The sequence below is a fragment of the Symphalangus syndactylus genome, chromosome 16 (assembly GCF_028878055.3).
Source record: "Symphalangus syndactylus isolate Jambi chromosome 16, NHGRI_mSymSyn1-v2.1_pri, whole genome shotgun sequence".
NCBI lineage: Eukaryota > Metazoa > Chordata > Mammalia > Primates > Hylobatidae > Symphalangus > Symphalangus syndactylus.
Genome location: NC_072438.2, coordinates 101,077,887 through 101,098,337, shown reverse-complemented (window position 1 = coordinate 101,098,337; position 20,451 = coordinate 101,077,887). Strand labels below are relative to the sequence as shown.

At 60.5% G+C, this 20,451-nt stretch overlaps 1 protein-coding gene across 3 annotated transcripts in view; it reads left to right on the top strand.

Annotated features, from left to right (window-relative positions):
- Window positions 1-11,185: 11,185 nt before the first annotated feature.
- The window catches only part of NKD2 (NKD inhibitor of WNT signaling pathway 2), a 33,100-nt gene continuing 23,834 nt past the window's right edge, over window positions 11,186-20,451 (top strand). Inside the window, exons 1-3 of one of the 3 annotated variants that reach the window (XM_055246156.2) lie at window positions 11,186-11,465; window positions 11,558-11,593; window positions 11,851-11,930. In XM_055246156.2, coding sequence (XP_055102131.1) covers window positions 11,441-11,465; window positions 11,558-11,593; window positions 11,851-11,930 — 141 coding nt within the window. In that variant the 5' untranslated portion in view covers window positions 11,186-11,440. Of the gene's footprint in view, window positions 11,466-11,557; window positions 11,594-11,850; window positions 11,931-20,451 lie in introns of those variants that run through there. The other 2 variants (XM_055246159.2, XM_055246158.2) reach the window with 2 other exon arrangements.

Genomic DNA, 20,451 nt, shown 5'->3' with positions numbered 1-20,451 from the left:
GAGGCCCAGCCACGTGCGTGAGGACATGGGTGCATTCTCCTCATGGCCCACCCGAGTTCCCACCAGGCACAGGACTTCGTTAACAGAAGCAGCTTCTCAGGCAAATCACACAGCACCCCCAGCCCCTACTGAAGTGCCTCCTCTCCAGCTCGCCCAGGGAGCCAGAGCTCTGGCTACATTGGTGCTGGGGGCGGCTTCACCCCGTGAGGGTGCCACTCCGTGGGCCACTGGGAGGTTGTTGTGCAGTCCTGGCCAGTTTACAGAACAGAGATCCAAACTTTCACCTAATATATAAGACAGGAGCCATTTTCATTTGACCAGAGAGGGCCCCAGGGGGATCCTGGCCCTCAGCTCCTAGGAAGAGCTCCTCTCCCCGCTGCATCCATGGGAAGTGCCTTCAGTTGCTCCAGTTCTTCACCCCTCTCTGTATCTGCCTGATGTCTGCAGCTTGGCAGGGTGTTTGCTGCTTACATTTTGAGACTCTTAGAAACAAAACTGCCTTCTAAACACACAGTGGAATCTGACATCAATGATGCAGTCCAGAATGCTTTCTTCCCCTGGTGACAAACTTTCCAAGTATCTTACATTAGTTTAGTGGGGCCTTCCAGCAGCTGTCCCAACTCAGAGACAGACCTGCAGGCCCATGGGCCAAGACAGAGCCCTTCCCCACCAATCTTCACCTTGGATGAAAAGCATCATCCCTATGTTTGCTGCAAGTGTGTAGTATGATGACGGATGTGTCGGCAGAGCCAGGACCATGCTGTCCAGGGAGGCATCAATGCTTTGCGGTGTCCAGACAGTTTACAAGGCCCAAGAATGCGGCTCCCTTGGTGAGGCAACCACCTCGTGCTACAAATCCCCTGACAAGTCACCAAGACTTGAAGGGAGGAGGCTCTCCGGAGTGTGAGCCCACTCTCCCAGATGCTAACTTGGATGGCCGCGAACCCAGTCCTGCCTCAGCCATGGGCACCCTCTTCGTCGGAATCCAAGTACATTGCTGCCACCTGTGTCCATGGTTGCAGACTCAAGACACTACCCGCAGGAGAGAGTTGCAGGAATGCCTGGCCTCACTGCCCAGGGTGGGGAGCCGGATGTCCAGGGCAGGGAGGACTGGCTCTCACATTCTGCAGAAAAGACTTTGTGTCCACCTGGGGCCCTGTGTGGGGCGGTGGGGTCAGGATGCCTCACTGCAATTCACTATTCTGGCAGTGGGGTGGGAAGAGCCTCTTTTAGTAACTCCCAAAACTGCCACTGAAGAGGGGATCCTGGACATAGCCACTCTGACCCTCTGAGGTGAGAAAAGAAACTATAACACAAGGACTGCCGCAGGTGCTCTCTAAGCAATAGGCTTGGCCCAGCAGGCACTGTTTAGGCAGCCCAGCAGGCTCCCCTGTTGCCAGGAGAATCCCAGAGACCCTCTGGGACCCTCCAGCACCCAGCTAACCCAGCTCCACTCCACAGCTCACCCAAGATGGACATGAGGACTTCAGATCATGATGTCCAGTTTTAACTAAACTAACTCCCCAGAAACTGGACGCGTGACTTCACAAGGCTTTTGCCGAGGAGTCCTGGGCTGCAGGGAACATTAATGGGGCAGGTGCACCCAGGCAAGGATGTGGGCAGACCCTCTAGCCTCTTGTGGTCTGGGTCTGCCTTGGGAAATGGCCAGCAGGATTCTTCTCGGAGGCAAGCTGGAGGTTTTTAGGTCCTGGGTTGGAGGGAGAACTATGTGATTCCTCTCAGAGACCTGGGGATGGAGGGACTGGACCCTTCCAGCCACCTGTGCTAGGCCCATCTGCTGCCTCCTAAGGGGCTCCTAAGGGGCGAGGGGTGGAAGTCTCCTGGGCCATGCCCTGAGCAGACACCACCCTTTCTGCTCCTTTGCAAAGATGCCTCTCAGGATCAAAGACCTGGTGGCCTGGTCCCTCCAGGAGGGATGGGAGGGCCAGCTTCCTTCCCTGACAGCTATGGGAAGATGGATCCCAGTCCAGGCCTTGAGTGCAGTTTCCTGACCCTCATGGAAGCGCCGTCCCTGGTCCCCTCATCTCTCTGGGGGAAGAGGTGATAAACGCTGTTGGGTTTCCGTGACTCAGGCACAGTGACTTACACATCCTTGTCACAACCTGGGCTGTAAATTCTGCACCACGTACTCCCAGCATGAGTGAGCACTGCCTTTCTTTAGGAGATGGAGGCACAGCCACCTCCGGGGGTCCTGTTGCCTGTGGGCGCCCATCAGGATAGAACTCACAATCTGCCCACCACTGCCTACCATGTGGTCCTTCAATATCCCCAGGCCTCCCCCCACCAAGTACCCTCAGGCTTCTGTGCCTGCTGCAATCTCATCGTACTGACATCCGTGATGTGGTGAAGACTTGAAGAAAAAGATGTTAAATGAGGGGTTCCTTCCTCAAGGTAGAAAGCCCCTTTTGTGGGCTGAGAATTGAAGACTGAGGACTGGGTTCGTTCCCTGAGTCCACGTCCGCTGCTGCAAGGAAAATTTGCAGTAAACCCCCAACCCAATCTGCCTGGCATCTACACCTGTGCACTGGGCAGGGGAAGGAGTGGGTCCTTGTTGCTGGGACCCCAGGGAGTCCCCAGCGGTGGATGAGGTGGGCCATGGAAAGGGACTCCCCCAACCACAAGAACTGCACAACCTGTTAAAGGGGCCGAGGCCTCCATCTTAAAGATAAGTGGCTTTAGGCTGGGCTGGGTGGCTGATGCCTGTAATCGCAGCACTTTGGGAGGCCGAGGTGGGCCGATCACTTGATGCCAGGAGTTCAAGACCAGCCTGGCCAACATGGTGAAACCCTGTCTCTACTAAAAATAGAAAAAAAATTAGATGGGCATGGTGGTGGGTGCCTGTAATCCAAGCTACTCGGGAGGCTGAGGCAGGAGAATCGCTTAAACCCAGGAGGCAGAGGTTGCAGTGAGCTGAGATCATGCCACTGCACTCCAGCCTGGGTGACAGACTGAGACTCTCTCAAAAATAAATAAATAAATAAATAAAAGATTTATTTATTTACCTTTGTGATCCCAGGGCTGGGGGCTGTCCTGGGCAGCTATGAGGTGGTAGACCCAGCGGCCTGCTGTCCCTGGGAACTTGGGACTTGGGCAGGTAATAGCAGCATGTCTCAGCACTGCCCCAGGAGCTGGGGACCCTGGGTAGAGGAGTGGGCAGGGGAACCTTCCTTCCTTCTCGGGGCTGATTGGCACACACAAAGCCCCTTCCATATGCATGCAGGCCCATGGACAGGGCAGGAGGCAGGGCAGTCAGGGGCAGTGGCAGGTGTCCTGGCAGGAGGGAAGACGCATCCCTGGTGAGAACCATCAGGAGAGAGTTTGGCATTGCATGACCAGGCTGGAGAAGGGGAAGCCCGCAGGACCAGGCCACAGAGGGGCATCTTGTGACCCACCAGATGGCGGAGACTTCCCTCAGGGAGCATTCCCTGCACACTCACTGACAACACCCACGAAGGCATGCGGATTCTTCCAGAAGCAGCTCAGAGCCACACATGGAAGACTGCAGTGCAGTGGAGAAGCAGTTCTCTGGGTTTCTCAGGGGCAAGCAAAGAGGCGTGTGAGCCCCCTGGGCTGTGGACAGCGGGACACCTAATGGACCCCGAGCCTCTGCAGAAGCATCAGTCACCATGCCCAATGATCGCATCCCCTGTCCTCAGATGATGCCTGCGTGGGAAACAGGTGTCCACAGAAATCCCTGAGCCGAGGTCACTTTGTGATCTTTTCTGATTTCCCAGTGAAATTTCACCACAAACCACACATTTGGAACATGGCTGCTGCAGCTCAGGCAGAAGCAGGCCTCAGTGGTCAGGTACAGAAGCTGTCTGAGTTTCCATGTCTCAGGCCAGCTCCGGCCTGGGCACCCAAGGCCAAACGCACGGTGAATGGAGCGGAGGACGAACCTAAGCCCCTTCACCTGGAAGTGAGAGCAGCAACTCACTGTTGATTCACACTTTCATTTCCAGCCGGGAGAGACTTCCCTCCAAGCCAGAGCTGATAAGATACAAAGACTAAGACTAAAACTCCCCAGGTTGGGATAAGACAAATATCACCAAATTACAGCAAGTGTTTAGGTGGAGAGGACCTCAGTGATCATAATTGATGCCCACACATGTTTCTTGGCAGCTGGGCTTCCTTCACTGCTCATTCAGATTCCTGGGTTATTTTAAAAATCACGGCCAGGCGTGGCGGCTCACGCCTGTAATCCCAGCACTTTGGGAGGCCAAGCACTTTGGCAGGCCGAGATGGGGGTGGGGGGAGGAATCACTGGAGGTCAGGAGTTTGAGACCAGCCTGAGCAACATGGCAAAACCCCATCTCTACTAAAAACAAAAATTAACCGGGCATGGTGGTACGCATCTCTAATCCCAGCTACAGGGGAGGCTGAGGCAGGAGAATCACTTGAACCGGGAGGTGGAGGTTGCAGTGAGCTGAGATCACACCACTGCACTCCAGCCTGAGCAACAGAGTGAGACTCTGTCTCAAAAAAATAAAAAATAAAAATAAATAAATAAATAAATAAATAAATAAATAAATCACGCATACGGGACTCCTGGAAGGCGGCTTCTCACCGTCACTGCCGTCTGCCCTGCTACACGTGATGGCTGTGTTTCACATGTTCACCGGTGTGTACGCCCGGGTGTGCTTCGAACTGAGAAGCCAGGAGCCCAGGGCTTCTCTGCTGCCCACGAATCATGCCTTCTACTTGCCCTCGCTGCCCAGCTTGCAAGGCCCTTTTACTGAACTTACTTTATTTTGATTGCAATAAAAACCAGTAAAACCCGAAAAACAAGTGCATACAAAAGTATGCCCAGAACACCTTTGGAAAACCATTTTCTGATTTGGGTGGGTTTTTTCCTTCTGGGTCTCTAATCACAAATTGCCCGAAAGAGCTGCACAAATATTTACCTGAAACTGGAAGAGGTGTTTCCTCAACCATGAATCGTGGCCAGTGTGGGTCCCTTTGAGGCAATTTCCCTTGAGAACTGCATGGTTATTAAATTTAATAGTCGGTGCAGATGATTCATCTTTTCAAGGCGCTCAGAATGATGGCTGAGGATAAATGTAGAATTAGCCTTCTAAGTATCCAGTGGTCTGGCAACGTTCCAGGTATGCCAGGAAACAGGTAGGCGTGCTTCAGATCCACCTCCCTTTCAATAGTTTTAACAGTCCATGTACCAGAGGTGAGACCACAACCAACCTGTAATTCAGAATAAGCCTCGTGTGGCAACACGGTGGGGCGGGGGGGGGGGGGGGGCGTGCAGTGCGGGGAGCAGGCGAAATGCAAGGCACTTGGGTGTGGCAGCCACGTGAACTTCTTGTTCATACCTAAGAAGGCATGTTCATGCCAAAGCGTGTGTCTGCAGGGAAACCCGGTGCACTTGGGAGGCACAGCCAAGGCTTCAGGGGTCAGCATGGCGGGTGGACGCTGCACAGCCAAGGAGAGGTGGACTCGAACAACGGCGGCCTCAGGGGAGGTGTGCAGACGACACCCAGGGGATCTTGTGCACTTAAAAACGCAGCCATCCATTTGCAAAGTGAAGAGCACGCAAGGGGAGCACACATCCAGACCCGGAGTCGCCACCCTCCCACATGGGGCCAATCCACCAGGGCCAACGCAGCATGGGCAGGGAGGGGAAATGGCCCCGGCAGGCTCCGTGTGACGCGTCACAGCAGCGGTTTGTCCGATGTCAGGCAGTGCTTTTCTTAGACGTCCCCAGGGCTCCCGCGGAGACCAGCCCGCGTGTGAATTTCAGTCTTGCCGGCTACTTCGGGTCGCGAGGCTCACGGCTTTGCTGGCACTATGGGGAAAAAGCCCGGCACTGAAGCGGGGGGCGGGGTGTGCCGGCTCCGCGCATGCGCCTATTTCAACTCCAGCCACAGCCTGGGGCCAAGACAGTGTCTTCAAAAGAGGACAATGACCCCGGGGGCAGAGTTGGCTACACCAGGCCTTCCAGGCACGCCACAACGTGACGTCACACTGCGGACACCCCCTCACACAGGGACGCCCCTCACGCAGCGGACACCTCTCACACATGGGACACCCGTCACTCCGCAGACACCCCTCACACAGGGACACCCCTTACACAGGGGACGCCCCTCACTCCGCAGACGCCCCTCACACAGGGACGCCCCTCGCTCCGCAGATGCCCCTTATTTCGCGGACGCCCCTCACACAGGGACACCCCTCACTCCGCAGATGCCCCTTATTTCGAGGACGCCCCTCACACAGGGACGCCCCTCACGCCACGGAGGCCTCCTCACACAGGGACACCCCTCACTCCGCGAATGCCCCTTATTCCGCGGACACCCCTCACACAGGGCCGCCCCTCATTCCGCGGACGCCCCTCACACAGGGACGCCCCTCCCTCACTCCGCCGACATCTCTCACTCCGCCGACATCTCTCACTCCGCCGACGTCCTTTACACGATGCCCGTCACGCCGCGAGGCCCTCTCACGCGGCAGACACCCCTTACACAGAGGACGCCCTTCGCAGAGCAGACGCCTCACACTCCGCGGACGCCCCTCACACAGCGGACACGCCACGACGCCCCCTCACGCCCCGACGCCCCTAACACGGCGGACGCCCCCCTCACGCCGCGGGCGCCCCTCACACCAAGATGCCCCCTCACACCGCGGACACGCCACGACGCTCCCTCACATGGCAGATACCCCCACACACGGCAGACGTCCCCTCGCGCCGCGACGCCTCTCACAGGGCGGACGCTCCTTTACGCCGTGACGCCCCTCACACGGAGGATGCCTCCTGACTCCGTGGACGCCCCACACACGGCGGACGCCCCTTATGCGCCGACGCCCCCTCACACAGTGGACGCCTCTCACACGGTGGGCGCCCCTCACGCCACGACGCTCATCCCACAGCAGACGCTCGTCATGCCTCCGACGCCCCTCACGCTGCAGACGCCCCTTCATGCCGCGGACGCCCCTCACACGGCGGACCCCGACCTCGCTGCTTTCTAAACGGGAGAGGAGGAGCCATGGCCGCCGTGACAACCACAAAACAGGATGAGCCCCGCCTCCCAGAACGGTGGAGTCGCCGTGGAAGAGGGTGACGCCGCTGAGAGTTCACGAGTGTGTCCCAACCCGAGTGAGGAGCGCGCGGGTGCGCTTTTGTTCCGAGGGCGGCATGAGCGCCAAGGTCTCGCGGGGAGAATAGCCACGGAGGGAGACGGGGCCCGTGGTGCCCCCATGAACGCTGTTGGTGGGGACCCCACGGCTGCGCCCGCTGAGGTGGAGGGGCCGGGAGGACAGAGCCCCGCGCCCGCCGCTGCCCGCTTCTGAGCCTGCCGGTCCCGGGCTGGTGCAGAGAAGGGCGCGGGCGCGGGCGGCCGTGCCGGGAGCGGAGGCGGACGCCGGCCGGGTCTCCCCGCGTCTCCCCGCTGGGCGTCCTGCGGCCGCACCTCCTCAACCTGGAGACGAGGCCCCTGCCCCGCCCGCTGCTGATGAGATAAGGAGAAGCTGTTTTGAAAAGCTGCAGGGACGCGCATTTTAACCTCCAGGGACGGCTTTAGCCCCGCCCTGCCTTTTGAAAGTGCTGGGAGCGGATTTTATCAGCAGGCGAAACTGTCCTCAAAGCTCCCTGTCCCAGAGAAAGGCAGGGCGAGGACGACCATGGCCCCCGGGCTGGCCCCCTGCAGGCTCAGCCTCGGAGTCCCCCGGACTGGACGGCGCGGGCATCGGGGGTCCAGGCTGCTCCGGCCACCCCGCTGTGAGCCCGAGCCGCGCTGCAGCCGCTGGTCACGTGTGGGGGTCCCCCGCGTCCTTTCCTCCAGGCTGGCAGTGGGCTGGGGCCGCAACTGTCCCCGCGTACACTGGCCGTTCCTCAGGGACAAGGACACTTGCCCTGAGAAGCTGCGGCTCCCGCCAGAAGGTCCCAGCTCGGGCTGCCCCGGGCAGACGCAGACAGAAAGGCGAGGCGGGACGGGCCTGAGGAACCTGGAAGTCCCTGCAGGGCCCCTGGAAGAGGCAGGCAGGGGGCTGCCCCACAGACAGGCCCAGGAGAGGACACGCCGGGCTGGCATCACGTGAGGAGAGCGTCCAGCAAACCACACTGGTCCTGAGGCCTCCACGAAAAGTAGATGGGCACCTCACGGCAGCCACCACTGAGGCAGCACCAGGAAGGCGTGGTGGGTGCCCACTGGCCCCGCAGAGGGCAAAGGCATGCACACACCAGAAGGGATCGTCAAGGCGAGCAAAGAGAACCCCTTCCTCCTGGAATGGCTGAGGGGACCAGGCCGCCCTGTGAAGCAAACATCTCAAGGGGCTCTCCCTTGCACTACCCCATGTGGACTTTAACTCCCAATTTGGAAAGTAACGATGTCATCTTCTGTGGTCTCAGGGTCCTAGAGAGTGTGTGAGGATAATAGTGTTACATGTTATGCAAAGGGGTTGTGAACTGGCATGGGGGTCAGGTTTGCAGGGCCTGGAGCTGGTGACTCCAGCTCTAGAACAACCCCAAGCGGGCTCTGCCCTACCCAGGAGAGATGGTCACAGGGGGAAGAGTCCAGTGGGCATTGGGGGCATAGGGGCCACTTAGGGTTGCCCTTTGAGCTGACAGTGGGGTCCAGATTCAGCTCTTCAGTGCCCCTAACCCCCACTGTGGGATCCACCAGGGGGGAATGCCTGAGGACATGTGGGAGGTGGGGGTCAGGCGTGTCCTGCTGGGTGGAAACTCCGGACCCTCTGGGAAGGAATGGGTGAATCGGCTGCTCTCACTCTCCAGCTCCCACTCCGAGGAGCCCTGGGGGATCCCATCCCTGTGTCTCAGAGGACTCCCAGGACACTGTCTGAGCCCAGTGGGAGGAGGGCACATAGCCCTGATCTGCCAGTCAGCGGGGCTGAGGGTCAAGCTGTGTGCCTCGTGTGCTGGCGGCGTCCTGGGTGGGATGGATGGAGATGGTCTGTACTTTCATGGGTGAATTGTAGGGTGCATGAATTGCATGTATCTCAATAAAGCCGCTAAAGAACAAATGTAAAACCTTTGCCTAGTAACTCAGGTTCACTGGAGTGCCTGGGAGCTTCTGCTGTTTGGACTCTGCATGTGCCTAGTTCCAAGTGACAAGGTGGGTGCCAAGGCACAGCAGCCAGTGCAGGCCCAGCCTCATGGGCTCCTCCAGCCTGGGCACCCTGTGGGGTGTGGGGTTGGTGCCATGGCCCGCCCCAACCCCCACCTCCACCTGCCCTCCCAGGACACTTCCTCCCCAGACCTCCTGACATCTGCATTTAGCAAGGACCAGAGCTCAGTCAGCAGAGGAGTGAGACACAATGGCCCTTCCCCACCTGGCTGGGGCACCTCAGCCAACCTCCCCCAATGGGACCTTCTCAGGGTCTTGGGAGAAGGGCCCATGCATGTGTGAGGCAAGGCTCCCAGCCACACAGGGGTCACGAGCCCACCAGCAGATCTTCACCCAGGATGGCTCACCGGTCCTCAAGTAGGGGCAGGATTTAGAGGCATGGAAAGGGCTGCAATCCTCAGGCTGTGCTACTTTGCATAACATGTAACACTATTATCCTCACACACTCACTAGGACCCTGAGACCACAGAAGATGGCATTGTTACTTTCCAAAGCGGGAGTTAAAGTCCACATGGGGTAGTGCAAGGGAGAGAGGAGGGGCCGGAAAAGCCTGGGAGGGTGGCCCTGGCCCTGAAACTGGAGGCCTAGACGCTATACCCAAGGGCGCTCTGAGCTCATCGCAGGCAGGGCCTGGCCGGGTGCAACCCTGCTACCAGGTGCCAGAGCTGTCTGCCTGCAGGAAGTGGCCCCTCCAGTAGGGTTCTTCAGAGGATGGTGGGAATGGCTCGCAGGCAAGACTACTCCCAGGAGGGTCCGTGTGCGCTTATTCATGTGCTCACCCACAGCTCAGGTATCCGCGGACAGTCAGCAGGGGGGGCTGCTGGGGTTGGGGGCCGGCCTCTGGTTTAATTTTCGGTTTGCCACTGAGCAGCCTAGGCCTCTGTAAAATCGTGTGATGGCGGCATCTGCCCCGAGGATAGTCTGAGAATGGGAGGCAGTAATTGAAGTGAAAGGGCTTGGCTGGACGTCAGCTCCAGAAGTGCAGGTCAGCACTGGGCAGCCGCGGGGCTGCGCTGCTCAGCTGTGAGACAGGGCTCCAGCCAGGGGAGTGGGAACAGAGAGACCGAGTGGGACCTGGGCCAGCTTAGCGGAGGCCTGGCAGGGCCGGAGCTGGGCAGGTGAGGGGTCCCCCACCGCCAGCCTCGGAGCTCCACCTCCAGGGACCGGAGCTGCCCTGGCAGACCGTGGGGTCACCCACTGAGGTTGGAGACGTGGGCGTGGCAACAGCCCGTGGGGAAAATGCTGAGCTAGCTCTTGAAAGGCTGGGGAGATACAATGTGTCAATGCAACAGGGCGTGGCAGGGAGGAGATTCATGGGTAGGGAAGGGAGAAATGTCCCAGAAACGGGAGCAAGTTAGGGTTCCAGGAGGAGGTGAGGGAGGAAGGTTCCTCTGAAGGTAAATAAGGAAGAGAGCCCTGAGGTACCCAGCAGGGTAGGAGGCAGAGAGGGGGTCCAGGGCAGGGTCCTGAGGGACGGGTCTCCAGAGCCAGCTGGAGGAGCTTGAGATGAGGCCAGGGAGGTAGCAGCTGAAGCCACTGAGTTGAACACGTGGAGGAGGCAGCGCAGGTGGCCAGGCTTGGGGCTCCTGGGAGGCTCCTACACCCTCAAGGCACAGGTCGGAGAAGACCCTGCTCAAACCAAGGACAAAGTGAGGGGGTGCAGGGCCTTTCCAGCCAGGGGAGACCAACGCTGGTTCTTCATCAATTTGGAGCGCCAGGAGAGGGCGGGGATCTAGTCCTGCACGGAGACCACCCGCCTTTGGGCTGCCCACACCCCCACCCCCTCTCCAGCAGCCAAGGGAGGCGGGTCCTCCCCTTCAAAGGGAGGGGCCCTCAGGCTCCTCTGGAATTGGGGATCCCTTGACCCAGGACGGCCTGGTGAGGGGTCAGAGCTGACTCCCGCCAGGCTCCGCTGCAGCACCTGACCGCCCTCACGGGTGGCCGGGCTGGGTCCTCGACGCTGGTGAGGCTCCGGGCTGGGGACGGGGGTCGAGGCCGATGCGCTGCGGGCAGCGGCCGCCGGGGGCGCTGCGGGGGCCGCGGTTAAAGCCCTGGCGCGGGCGCACGCGCTCAGAGGGAGCCGGGCCGCCGTCGCTGCTGTTGCTGTCTGTGCGCCCTCCGCCCGGTGGCCCCCACCTCCGCCCTGCGGCCGCACCTGGCGCCCCCTGGCTTCCCCGGCCCCCGCGCGGCGTGGAGCCATCTTCCCTCACCTCCTACCGGAACCCTAGCTTGCTCCCGGCCCATGCGGCCCCCGCGGGCTCCCGGCCCCGGCTCCAGAACTGAGCCCTGCACCTGAGCGCGGGGCCCGGCGGGGCGCGGCGGCCGCGATGGGGAAACTGCAGTCGAAGCACGGTGAGCCGCGGGCCGGGAGGGCGGGAGGGCGGGCGGGCGTAGGGCCGCCTCTCACTGTCGTTTTCCTCTCCCCGCGCCCCGCCGTTCCGCAGCCGCCGCCGCCCGCAAGCGGAGAGAGAGTCCGGAAGGTGAGCGGACGGGCGGGGCGGGGGGCGGCGACCCCGGCCGGGACCCTCAGAGCCAGGAGCCCGCGCGCGTCCTGCCCTGCAGTCAGCGGTGGGGGGACGGGGCCTCGGGTCTCCAGGAGCGCGCGGGACCCCCACGCCTGCCCTGCGCGGTCTCCAGGCGATGGGGACACAGCGAAGGCGCAGCGCCCGCGGGGCTCACGGCGCGTCTCTTTCCCTCCTCGGTGCGGGTTTCCCGCGCGTCCGCCCCCGGGCCACAGGGGACAGCTTCGTGGCGTCCGCGTACGCGAGCGGCCGCAAAGGCGCGGAGGAAGCGGAGCGGCGCGCGCGGGACAAGCAGGTAGGCGGCGGGGCGACGGCTGGGGTCGCGCTGCGCACCCGCCTGGGGGCAGGGAGCGGTGTCAGAGCTGTTCCTGGTGCCCGCCCGCGGACAGGCGAGACGTGGGCCGCCATGGCCGCACGAGTGACCGGGGGGCCAGGAGAGCCAGTCCCTCCCCAGCCTCCAGGACGTCTGGGGCTCCCGTGGGGCGAGGCCTTGCTGGTGTCCCATGCTGGGTGGCGGTTGGGGGAATCGGAATTTCCTTGTCCTAGGCCGGGGGGGCGGTGTGGGGGCTCCATGTTTCGGACTGGAGGAGCTGGGCGAGTGGGAGGGGCTGGACCTAGACGTCCCGGGCTTGGGGTCCTGGGGAGCGGGAATGCAGTACCCCGGCTGGAGGAGCTGGAGGAGGGGTGGGAGCTACAGGCCTGGGGCATCACTGGCCCATAGCCTCAGTGCTCAGTCAGCAAACATGGCCAGAGTCAGAGGCCGCGGTGCCTCCCATCTCTGGGCGGGGTGACCACAGGCCTGCTAGAGGCTCAGGAGACAGAGGGACGTCTGCACAGCTGTGGCAAGGCTGCACAGACTGCAAGGCTGGCTCAGGACCCAGGTGGCCCTGAGGGTGGGTGAGGAAGGTGCTGTGTCCAGGAGCAGAGAACTGTCCAGGTCTGGGGCCCTGGAAGGGTCTGGGGTAAATTAGACCTGTATGTTTGCTGAACGTGAGAAAGCTAACATTTGATGGTCATCAGTGTCAGTGTGAACTGGATCGGTGTAGACAGCCCCACCAGGTGGCCAGGCCCACACTTGCCACCTGCTTCCTCCCCTACTGTCCCCAGAGGTCCCCAGACACAGAACATGCTGGGTCACCCAGTCAGTTTCCTTTTTGGAAAGACATTCTTTTGGCAGTTGATTAAAAAAGCTCTGGGTGTGTTCGGAGACATTTTCTGCAGCTCTGTCTTGAGAAGGGGCTTAGGTCTGCTTGGAAATTAACACGCAATAGAGTTAGGATTGGTGCTTCCTGAGAGTGACCATCCAATGCCTGTGATGGTGGGAAGCACGCTGTAAGGTACAGTAACTTGGGTGGTCCTGTGAGCCTCCATCTGGGATAGGGAGACCAGGGTGAGGTCATCCCAGGGAGCTGTCCCTGCCCCAATCTGGCTCTCTCTGCCAGTTACATTTGCACAGGGGCTTGCTGGTGAGTGGATGGTGCTACTTAGCAGCCGGGTTCTCCTGGTATGATTAGTCAGTGATGTGAGCACCTGGGGAGGGCGGGCATTCACCTCTCTCGTGGTCAGGGCTTTGGCTGGCCCCTGTCCATTGGCCCACCGGCCTGGGGCCTTCTCCCTGGGAGGCGCGGCACCTTAAAATCCCTGAGCCAGTGCCCTCGCCGTGAAGTGCAGCTCCCAGGGCCATGGGGCGAGGCTGGCGTGCTCTGTAAAATGCAGGTGCTCCCCATGTGGCTACGATGTCAGCATGAGGGCTGCTCGTGGGCGTTTAGACGTGCCACTCTACACTGGGACATTTTCTTTAGAGAATAGCTTGGGGGTTGGGGCTTGCTTGGATTGTTACCTTCTAATTTTGCCGTCATTTCATGAAAGAAAACTCCTTTCTGAGTTAAAATGAACAAACTCAAAATCAAAGGCTGTCCTGTGAATTAAACACATTTCAGCTTTCAGACAAAAGTGCCGCCTTTCTGTATTTTCCGCCTCTGGCCATGACTCCTCCCACCTGGCATGGAGACCCCAGGGCCCAGGTGCGCCCTCACCTGGCCAGGTGCCCTCCCTGCCACATTGCCATTCCTCTCACCTGGCAGCCGTGACCCCCGCAACAGATCCTACCCAGGTCCAGGAGAGCCGCGGCCACCACAGCAAAGTGTCCGGCCAAAAATTAGGTGTTGAGTCCAGCATCCCTCTGGCTCTCACCTTCTTCTTTGTGTTGTCCAGAGCCTCACCCGTCGTCCTTGTCCTCCCAGGTGGTATCCACTGAGGAGGGCCAGTCCTGGGTCACCCAGGGCACCCCTCGTGATGCCTGGCTGGGGCCAGCGAGAGGACTCACTCCTTCCCTTCTCCAAAGTCCACCTCCTGCTTCTGTGCGAGGCATCCTGGGTACCACAGAACGGTGGCAGAGAACCCTGTGGAGATTGGGTGCACTAAGAGCCAAGACCTCCAACCTGCCCTCTCTCCCCAGCCCCCAAAATAACACAAATGAGATTGGCCATTATTAATTCCTGTGAGCAGTGCTGGCTCCTGCCTCTGTACGTGTCTGGAAACACCAGCAGCAGCACTTTCCCAGACAGGTGTGTGTCTGCACCCCCGACGTGGCTCTCCCTGGCGACTCTGCAGAGCGCCACACTTTGCTTTTGGTGGGACCTGCACGGCTTCATCACCGAGTGTCCCTGAAGGGCCAGGGCCATAGGATTGCTGGTGACGGTGCCATGAAGGTCTAGAGAGTCGATTGTGAGGGATCCGGAGTCCCTGGAGATGGGCGTGGGTGAGGAGTGGTGCCATGGTGGCAGCGCACTTGTGTGGCTGTTTTTAAAAGTGGTAGTGACTGCAGGGAGGATGGCTTCAGTCCTGGGAACAGGCTGCCCCTGCACACTCACCCTCACCATCTGGTCTGCAGGACTAGCTTTAATTTCCACAGCACTCCCTGAGGCTGGCGGAAAACGGTTCTGAAGACAAGAGTCACTGTTAACTGGAATGTTGTTGTGAATGGAACACAGACTTCCATGAAGTAGTGCTGAGGAAGGTGCGCTGGGGCTAACTCTAGAGGCAGCATTGTAGCAAACACTCGTGACAGACCAGCCGGGCCCTGGCCTGCACGGGGGGACTCTTGCCCACATCTGCAGGAGGCAGCAGGCACGGCTCTGATTGGCCCGTCTAGGGCAGGTCCCAGCTTACAGGATGCACTCGGCGGTCCCACCCCCATGCCACGGCCCTTCTGAGTGTGCCAACATGGTACATGTTTCCTGGAAGGGAGCCAGGAGGACCACAGTCGCAAGACCTGCTGGCTTTGTCCAGGGCTGAGCTCCAGGCCAGGGCCCAGGCCTTCACCTGCACTGGCCTCTGGCTTCCAGCAGCAAACTCCATCTGCCCTCAGCATGGCCTTGCTCACAGGAACTGGGGGCTCAGCCCCACTACATGGCTTGATGCCTTCCGACTGGAGCCAGCCACAGCGCCCTACAGGCTCATATGCCTGCAGCTGGCCTTCCCCCGGAGGCAGGGATGGGGCTGCCCCTTCCCTGCCCCTGCTGGCCACCCAGGAGCCAGCGCTCACCTGTCCTCTGTGGGGCCAGAGAGCTGGATGTGGCAGTGGGATGCTCAGTTCTCGGTCAGTGGGAGCAGTTTCTTGTAGAAGATCCTGGGAAATTCTTCATGGCTTCGAGCACAGTCTGGACACTGCCGCGTCAACACAGAGATGCAGGGTGGGGGGCAAGATACACATTTGCAGGAGAGACTGGGGCCAGTGCACGTGTGCCCAGAGACAAGGCAGCATGGACCATACTCTGCTTGGTGCTCGGCCACGTGCCACTCAGAAGGAGAGGTTGTGGGTGCCCAGTCCAGCCAGCTCTGCATTTGGGGGTGCAAGCCACTCCAAGATGTCCAGGAATATGGCAGCCTCCAAAGGGAGCATGGGCGCCTGGGAGTGCCTCCAGCACAGACTCTGAGGACCAACCTTCTGTCTTATGTGACTCGTGTTCCGGGACCCTGTGTCTCATGGAGCTGAGGCCCACGTGGGGCCTTGGGTCAGAGCCGGCGGCAGCTGCAGTGCATTGTGGCTACCCTTTGCTTTCTTTTTGGTGCCCTCTGTGTGCCTGGCCCTTGGATACAGGCAGCCGTGTTCCTACCCTGGGATGTGGCCCGGCCATGTGGTGAGGCCAGCACAGACATGCACAGAGGCTCAGGCACAGAGGGAGCCGAAGGGAGTTGCCGGGCCACCTGGCCATCCCTCCTTGTCGTGGGAGGCGTCGAGGTCACCTCCGGGCATGGCACCTGATGTCCAGCACCTGAGAGCCATGGGACGGGCTGGACACCACGTATGTAGTTTCTGCGCCAGCCTGGGCCCTGGGGCCACTGAGGGCCGTGTGTGCACCCCAGCTCTCCACCAAACTGCAGGCATCCCCTGTCCTGCAGCAGGGGCTCTGGGGTGCTGACTGGGAGAGGCTGCTGCTGGTGCCTGGCCATGAGGCTGGGCCAGTGGATCTGTGTTGCTCATGGTGGAGGCCGGAGGCTGGCCAGTGGCATGGTCCTGCCCGCCCGGGTCACTGCACCTGGACAATGCAGGTGTGCGTTCTCTATGTCGGCACCTGCGTCTGTGAAGTGCGCTGTGAAGTGCATCCTGAGAAGCCCTGCACATGGACCAGGCAGGTGTCTGGATGGAGGCCCTGGAGCACACGGCCTTGGGCTGGAGCTGGGGGTTTCACAGGCCATCTGGGGCAGCTGTCACCCCTGGACTTCCAAAACAGCTTCCTGAAGCTAAAACTGCCCATTTTGCTGCTGAATGAGCTGAAGTTTTAGATTTCTGTAGGTGAAAGAAGACAGGCGGCTGCGCCCTGCTCTCCTCAGTGGGCTGAACCACCACAGGAAGCCTGGTGCTGCTCCGTCCTCCTTCCTTCCTACTTGTGGCTGAGTAATTTGAATTCCTTCGAGGTTTTCGTCTTGTTTTGGCTGAAGAGCTTACATCTTTCCTTTTCTTAAAGAACCCAGGCTGGTTTGCAATCCTCGGAAACCAATCATCAGCCCTGCAGCTTCGGGCCGCCTTATATCTGCTTTAGGGGGTTGGGGGTCCATCAGACGCACATGCGACTCCTGGGAGCCGCGGGAACTGTGGCTGGTGCCAGCCGAGGCAGTTGTGCCAGAAAGGGCAGGGCCGTCTCGAGTACCCATCCACGAGTGCCCTTCGGGGCACTGGGCCCCTGCTGTGCACACCTCCCGTGTGAGCAGCAAGGTGATGGTGAGATTGGAAGTGCAGTTTCATCTGCCTTGTAGGAGTGGCTGGCTCTCCTTTGCCCCTGGGTGGCCACCGCTTGTTCAGAGCTGGCTGGAGCAGGCAGTAAGTCCGTGGCCGCCCCAGGTCCAGGCCCCGACTGGGGGAAACACGCACCTTGCCACTGTCCTGTCTAGGCTAGGGTTGGGGGTTCGGCTGTGTCTATTTCTTAGGGGGCCGGGAGTCTGGGCCAAGGGCTCCTGTCCTCCACCCCCGCTTTGCGGCCAAGGGATACCCACCTGGTCGGCCCCGACAGAGGCTGTGAACGAAGTCCTGCTCAAAGACCATAGTTGGGAGCCACCATATGGCCGTTTTACGTGTGGCCCCTCGCCAGCACCAGGTTTCTGTCATCCCATCATTAGCAGTGGCGGCTTGCAGGGTGGCTCGACAGCCTCTGGACCCGGCTCCGGACCCGGTGCTGCCACTCACAGCCTGGCCACATCCCTCGTGCCCGGGCCGCCTGCTTCCCCTTGTGGTCCTGCGAGGAAAGACGAAAGGGACAGCTCCACGCTCCATAAGGCCAGGCAGCGAGGGCCACCTGGAGAGCAGCCAGGTGTGGCCGGGCCCCTTCCTGGCCTTTCGCCCCAAGTGCTGGGGTGCTGCAAGCCAGAGGGGTGCGTGAGGCTGTGAGCTTGTGCCAGGATGCTGTGGGCCTGACCCGTGCTGCACAGTCATCTGAGCTGTCAGCAAGCTCTCACTGGTTGGCAGTGCCCACAGCCTCCCTAGTGTGGCCAGGTGTGGTGGGAGCAGAGGCCAGTGGGTGGGAGTGGGGTCCACCGTCCTTCCTGTAGAGAGGAAGCCTCTGGCCTCCCGGCTGCTGTTCTTGAGTTGGCAAAGCCACACTTTACGGACTTTATGGAAGCAGTTGTTCTTGAGGCCAGACACACCTGAATTTGGAGTTGCCCAGCCTACCCCAGAATTTGTGGACAGCTACCTGCCAAGACACTGGGTCCCTGGAGCTCTGGAGGCTGAGCCCTGTATCCTTCCTGCAGGGCTCTCAGACAGATGCCTGCATCAGAAACTCCCTGGGTTATGATGAAAGGCCTATGACACCCCTAGGGAGTTGGGGAAGCCTCAAGAGCATCGGGAAGCAGGAGGAAGCAGGAGCCCCTGCTGGGGTGAGGTCAGCATTTAGGGGCGGTCCTGCCCGTTCATGCTGCTGCTGGCATTTCAGGGTGGGCTGCTTCCAGCAGGACTGCAGATCAGCCTGTCCATGTGCGGAACCCGAGGGGGCCTGTGCTGCGTCCTGGGGCACTCATGCTGGAGGGTTCCTGTGGCTCCATCCTCTCACAGGTCTTACCAGCTGTGGCCCCTCTCCTGTTGGACTTGCCTTCCTGAACATGGGGAGGAGTCCCGAGCCCAGGACCCCTAGTCAGTTCCAAGGGCTCCAGAGCTTTCAGTCCCTGCCACCTTCTGAGCCGTCGTCTGTCACAGATCATGACCGTCAGCTGTCCCTGGAGGTACGGAAGGAGCCCTTCCCGCGGGGCTGCTGGGTTAACGCCAGAACCATGGGGAGCAGAAGGCGAAGGTGTGTGAGAGGGGTCTGCCCAGGTAGCAGGATCCCCCCACACACCGGACACTCCCCATCGTGGGGCGGAGCTCATGGTGCTGGCCTGGAGGGACACACGGTGCTGACCAGGGTCAGCACCGCTGCTCTGGCCGCTGCCTCTGGGCTGTGAAGCCTGGACGTGCTGGGACAGGAGCCTTGCAGAGACCCCGATCCGCTCTCACGGCGAGCTGCACCCATGCTAGCTGATGGGAGCTTTAATCTGCTTTCATGTTGGCAAATACTTGGCAGGGCACCCTCTGGCAGCCTTTCACGCTGGCGTTAAACAAATTGGGTCTGTTTGATCCTGTGCTGCGCAGAGCTGGAATTCACTGGCGGTGATGGCCAACCCTCGGCAGCTGGAGGGGGAGGGTTTGTTTTCCTTTTGTTCTGCAGAATTTTCCAAGGGAATCGTAAATAGTTTTAAGCACCAAAATCAGAGAAGCTAAAAAGTACCAAATACTGTAATACAAACATTCAAATTGGAGATTATTTTAATGGTAAGTGTCTTGGCGGATTTGGACTGAGAGCCTTGCCAGAGGCTGATGGAAACCTTGCTGTCTCCGGTGAGGTTCCGTGGCACTCACGTTGGTAGCTGGCAGGACCCTCCAGGGCTCCCACCTGCCCTTAAGGCCATGGTCCTGCGTGGACGTACTTCTAGGACGAGGCCTCTCACATCTGCTAAGGGGGACGTGACAAGAGCTACAGCTGTTTTTGGATAACAGAACCTACCCCATCCTCGTTTCCACAAATGGTAACAGAGCCAACCTCACTCTCGTTCCCACAAAGGGTAACAGAGCCGACCTCATCCTACTTCTCACCAGGACCTGCCTGGACATGGTGCAAAGCTGCCGCCCCTGGTGGCCTCCCTGCTGCCCCGGGGACGTGGGTAGCCTGGCCCTCTGTGGCTGGCGTCTGGGCCTCAGCGTCACCCCACGTCCCTCTGCCCGCCATCACTGCCTGCTCTCTTGGCTGCCCAGGTGCACCCAGCTCAGCTGTCCCGAGGGCCCCGCCAGGCCAATGGCCAGGTCCGTGTGCCCTGCACCTTTCAGGGCAGCCACTCATGCCTGAGACCAGCCAACCCCAGGCAGAGCTGGAGCAGGGGCCATTTCAGTGGCCCTGATTTTGCTCCTGAGGGCTGTGGTGTAACACGAAAGAACGTTGCCGTAGGCTTCCGGCCGTGGGATTCCGGGGCTGTCTTTGCCTTGTGCTGCTGGACAGAGCAGGACCTGCACCTCTGTTTGTCACAGGCCTATCCTGGGCACCCCCTCAAAAGGAGGGAACAAAAACAGAAGGGCCGAGTCCCGGAGCCAGGACCCCAAATCAGAAGTCCCTCCCAGAGCCCGCACCCCCACCACTGGGCCGCCCTGCTGCCCCAGGGCCTGAGCTGCTCTCTGGATGCTGGGAGAACCGGACAGTGGTTGCTGGAAGGAAGGCCTGGAAGGCCCTGGGTGCTGGGGTGCTGGTGAGGCTGGGCATGGGTGCAGGGCCTATGGTGCTGGGGTGTGAGAGAGGCTGGGCTGGAGTGTGGGAGAGGCCAGGCAGGGGTGCAGGGCCCGTGGTGCTGGGGTGTGAGAGAGGCCGGGCTGGGGTGCAAGGCCTGTGGTGCTGGGGCGTGAGAGAGGCCAGGCAGGGGTGGGGGCTGCCACTTGATGTGGGCGTCAGGACAGTGTGTGGTGAGGAGGCATGGAGGAAGCGTGGCCCCCCAGAGGCTTCCAGGCTGGGCAGCCAGTGCAAACGCCCTGAGGCAGGAGTAGGCCTGGAGGACGGGACGGTAGCAGGGGGGGGGGCTGCGGGAGACACAGCGGAGGAAGAAGAATGGCGGCCCCCACCCATCTCCCTCTGCCTACAAGGAGCCACAGGCACAGCCTACAGGCGTGCACTGGTCTCTGTACTGTGGGAGGCCAGACCTGGTGTCTGTGAGGAGCACCACAGCTGCAGACCTGCCGGACGACCCTCGGGTGACACTTCGGGGTGGAGGACCCCCACCCACCCTGCGACCCACGTTCCTCG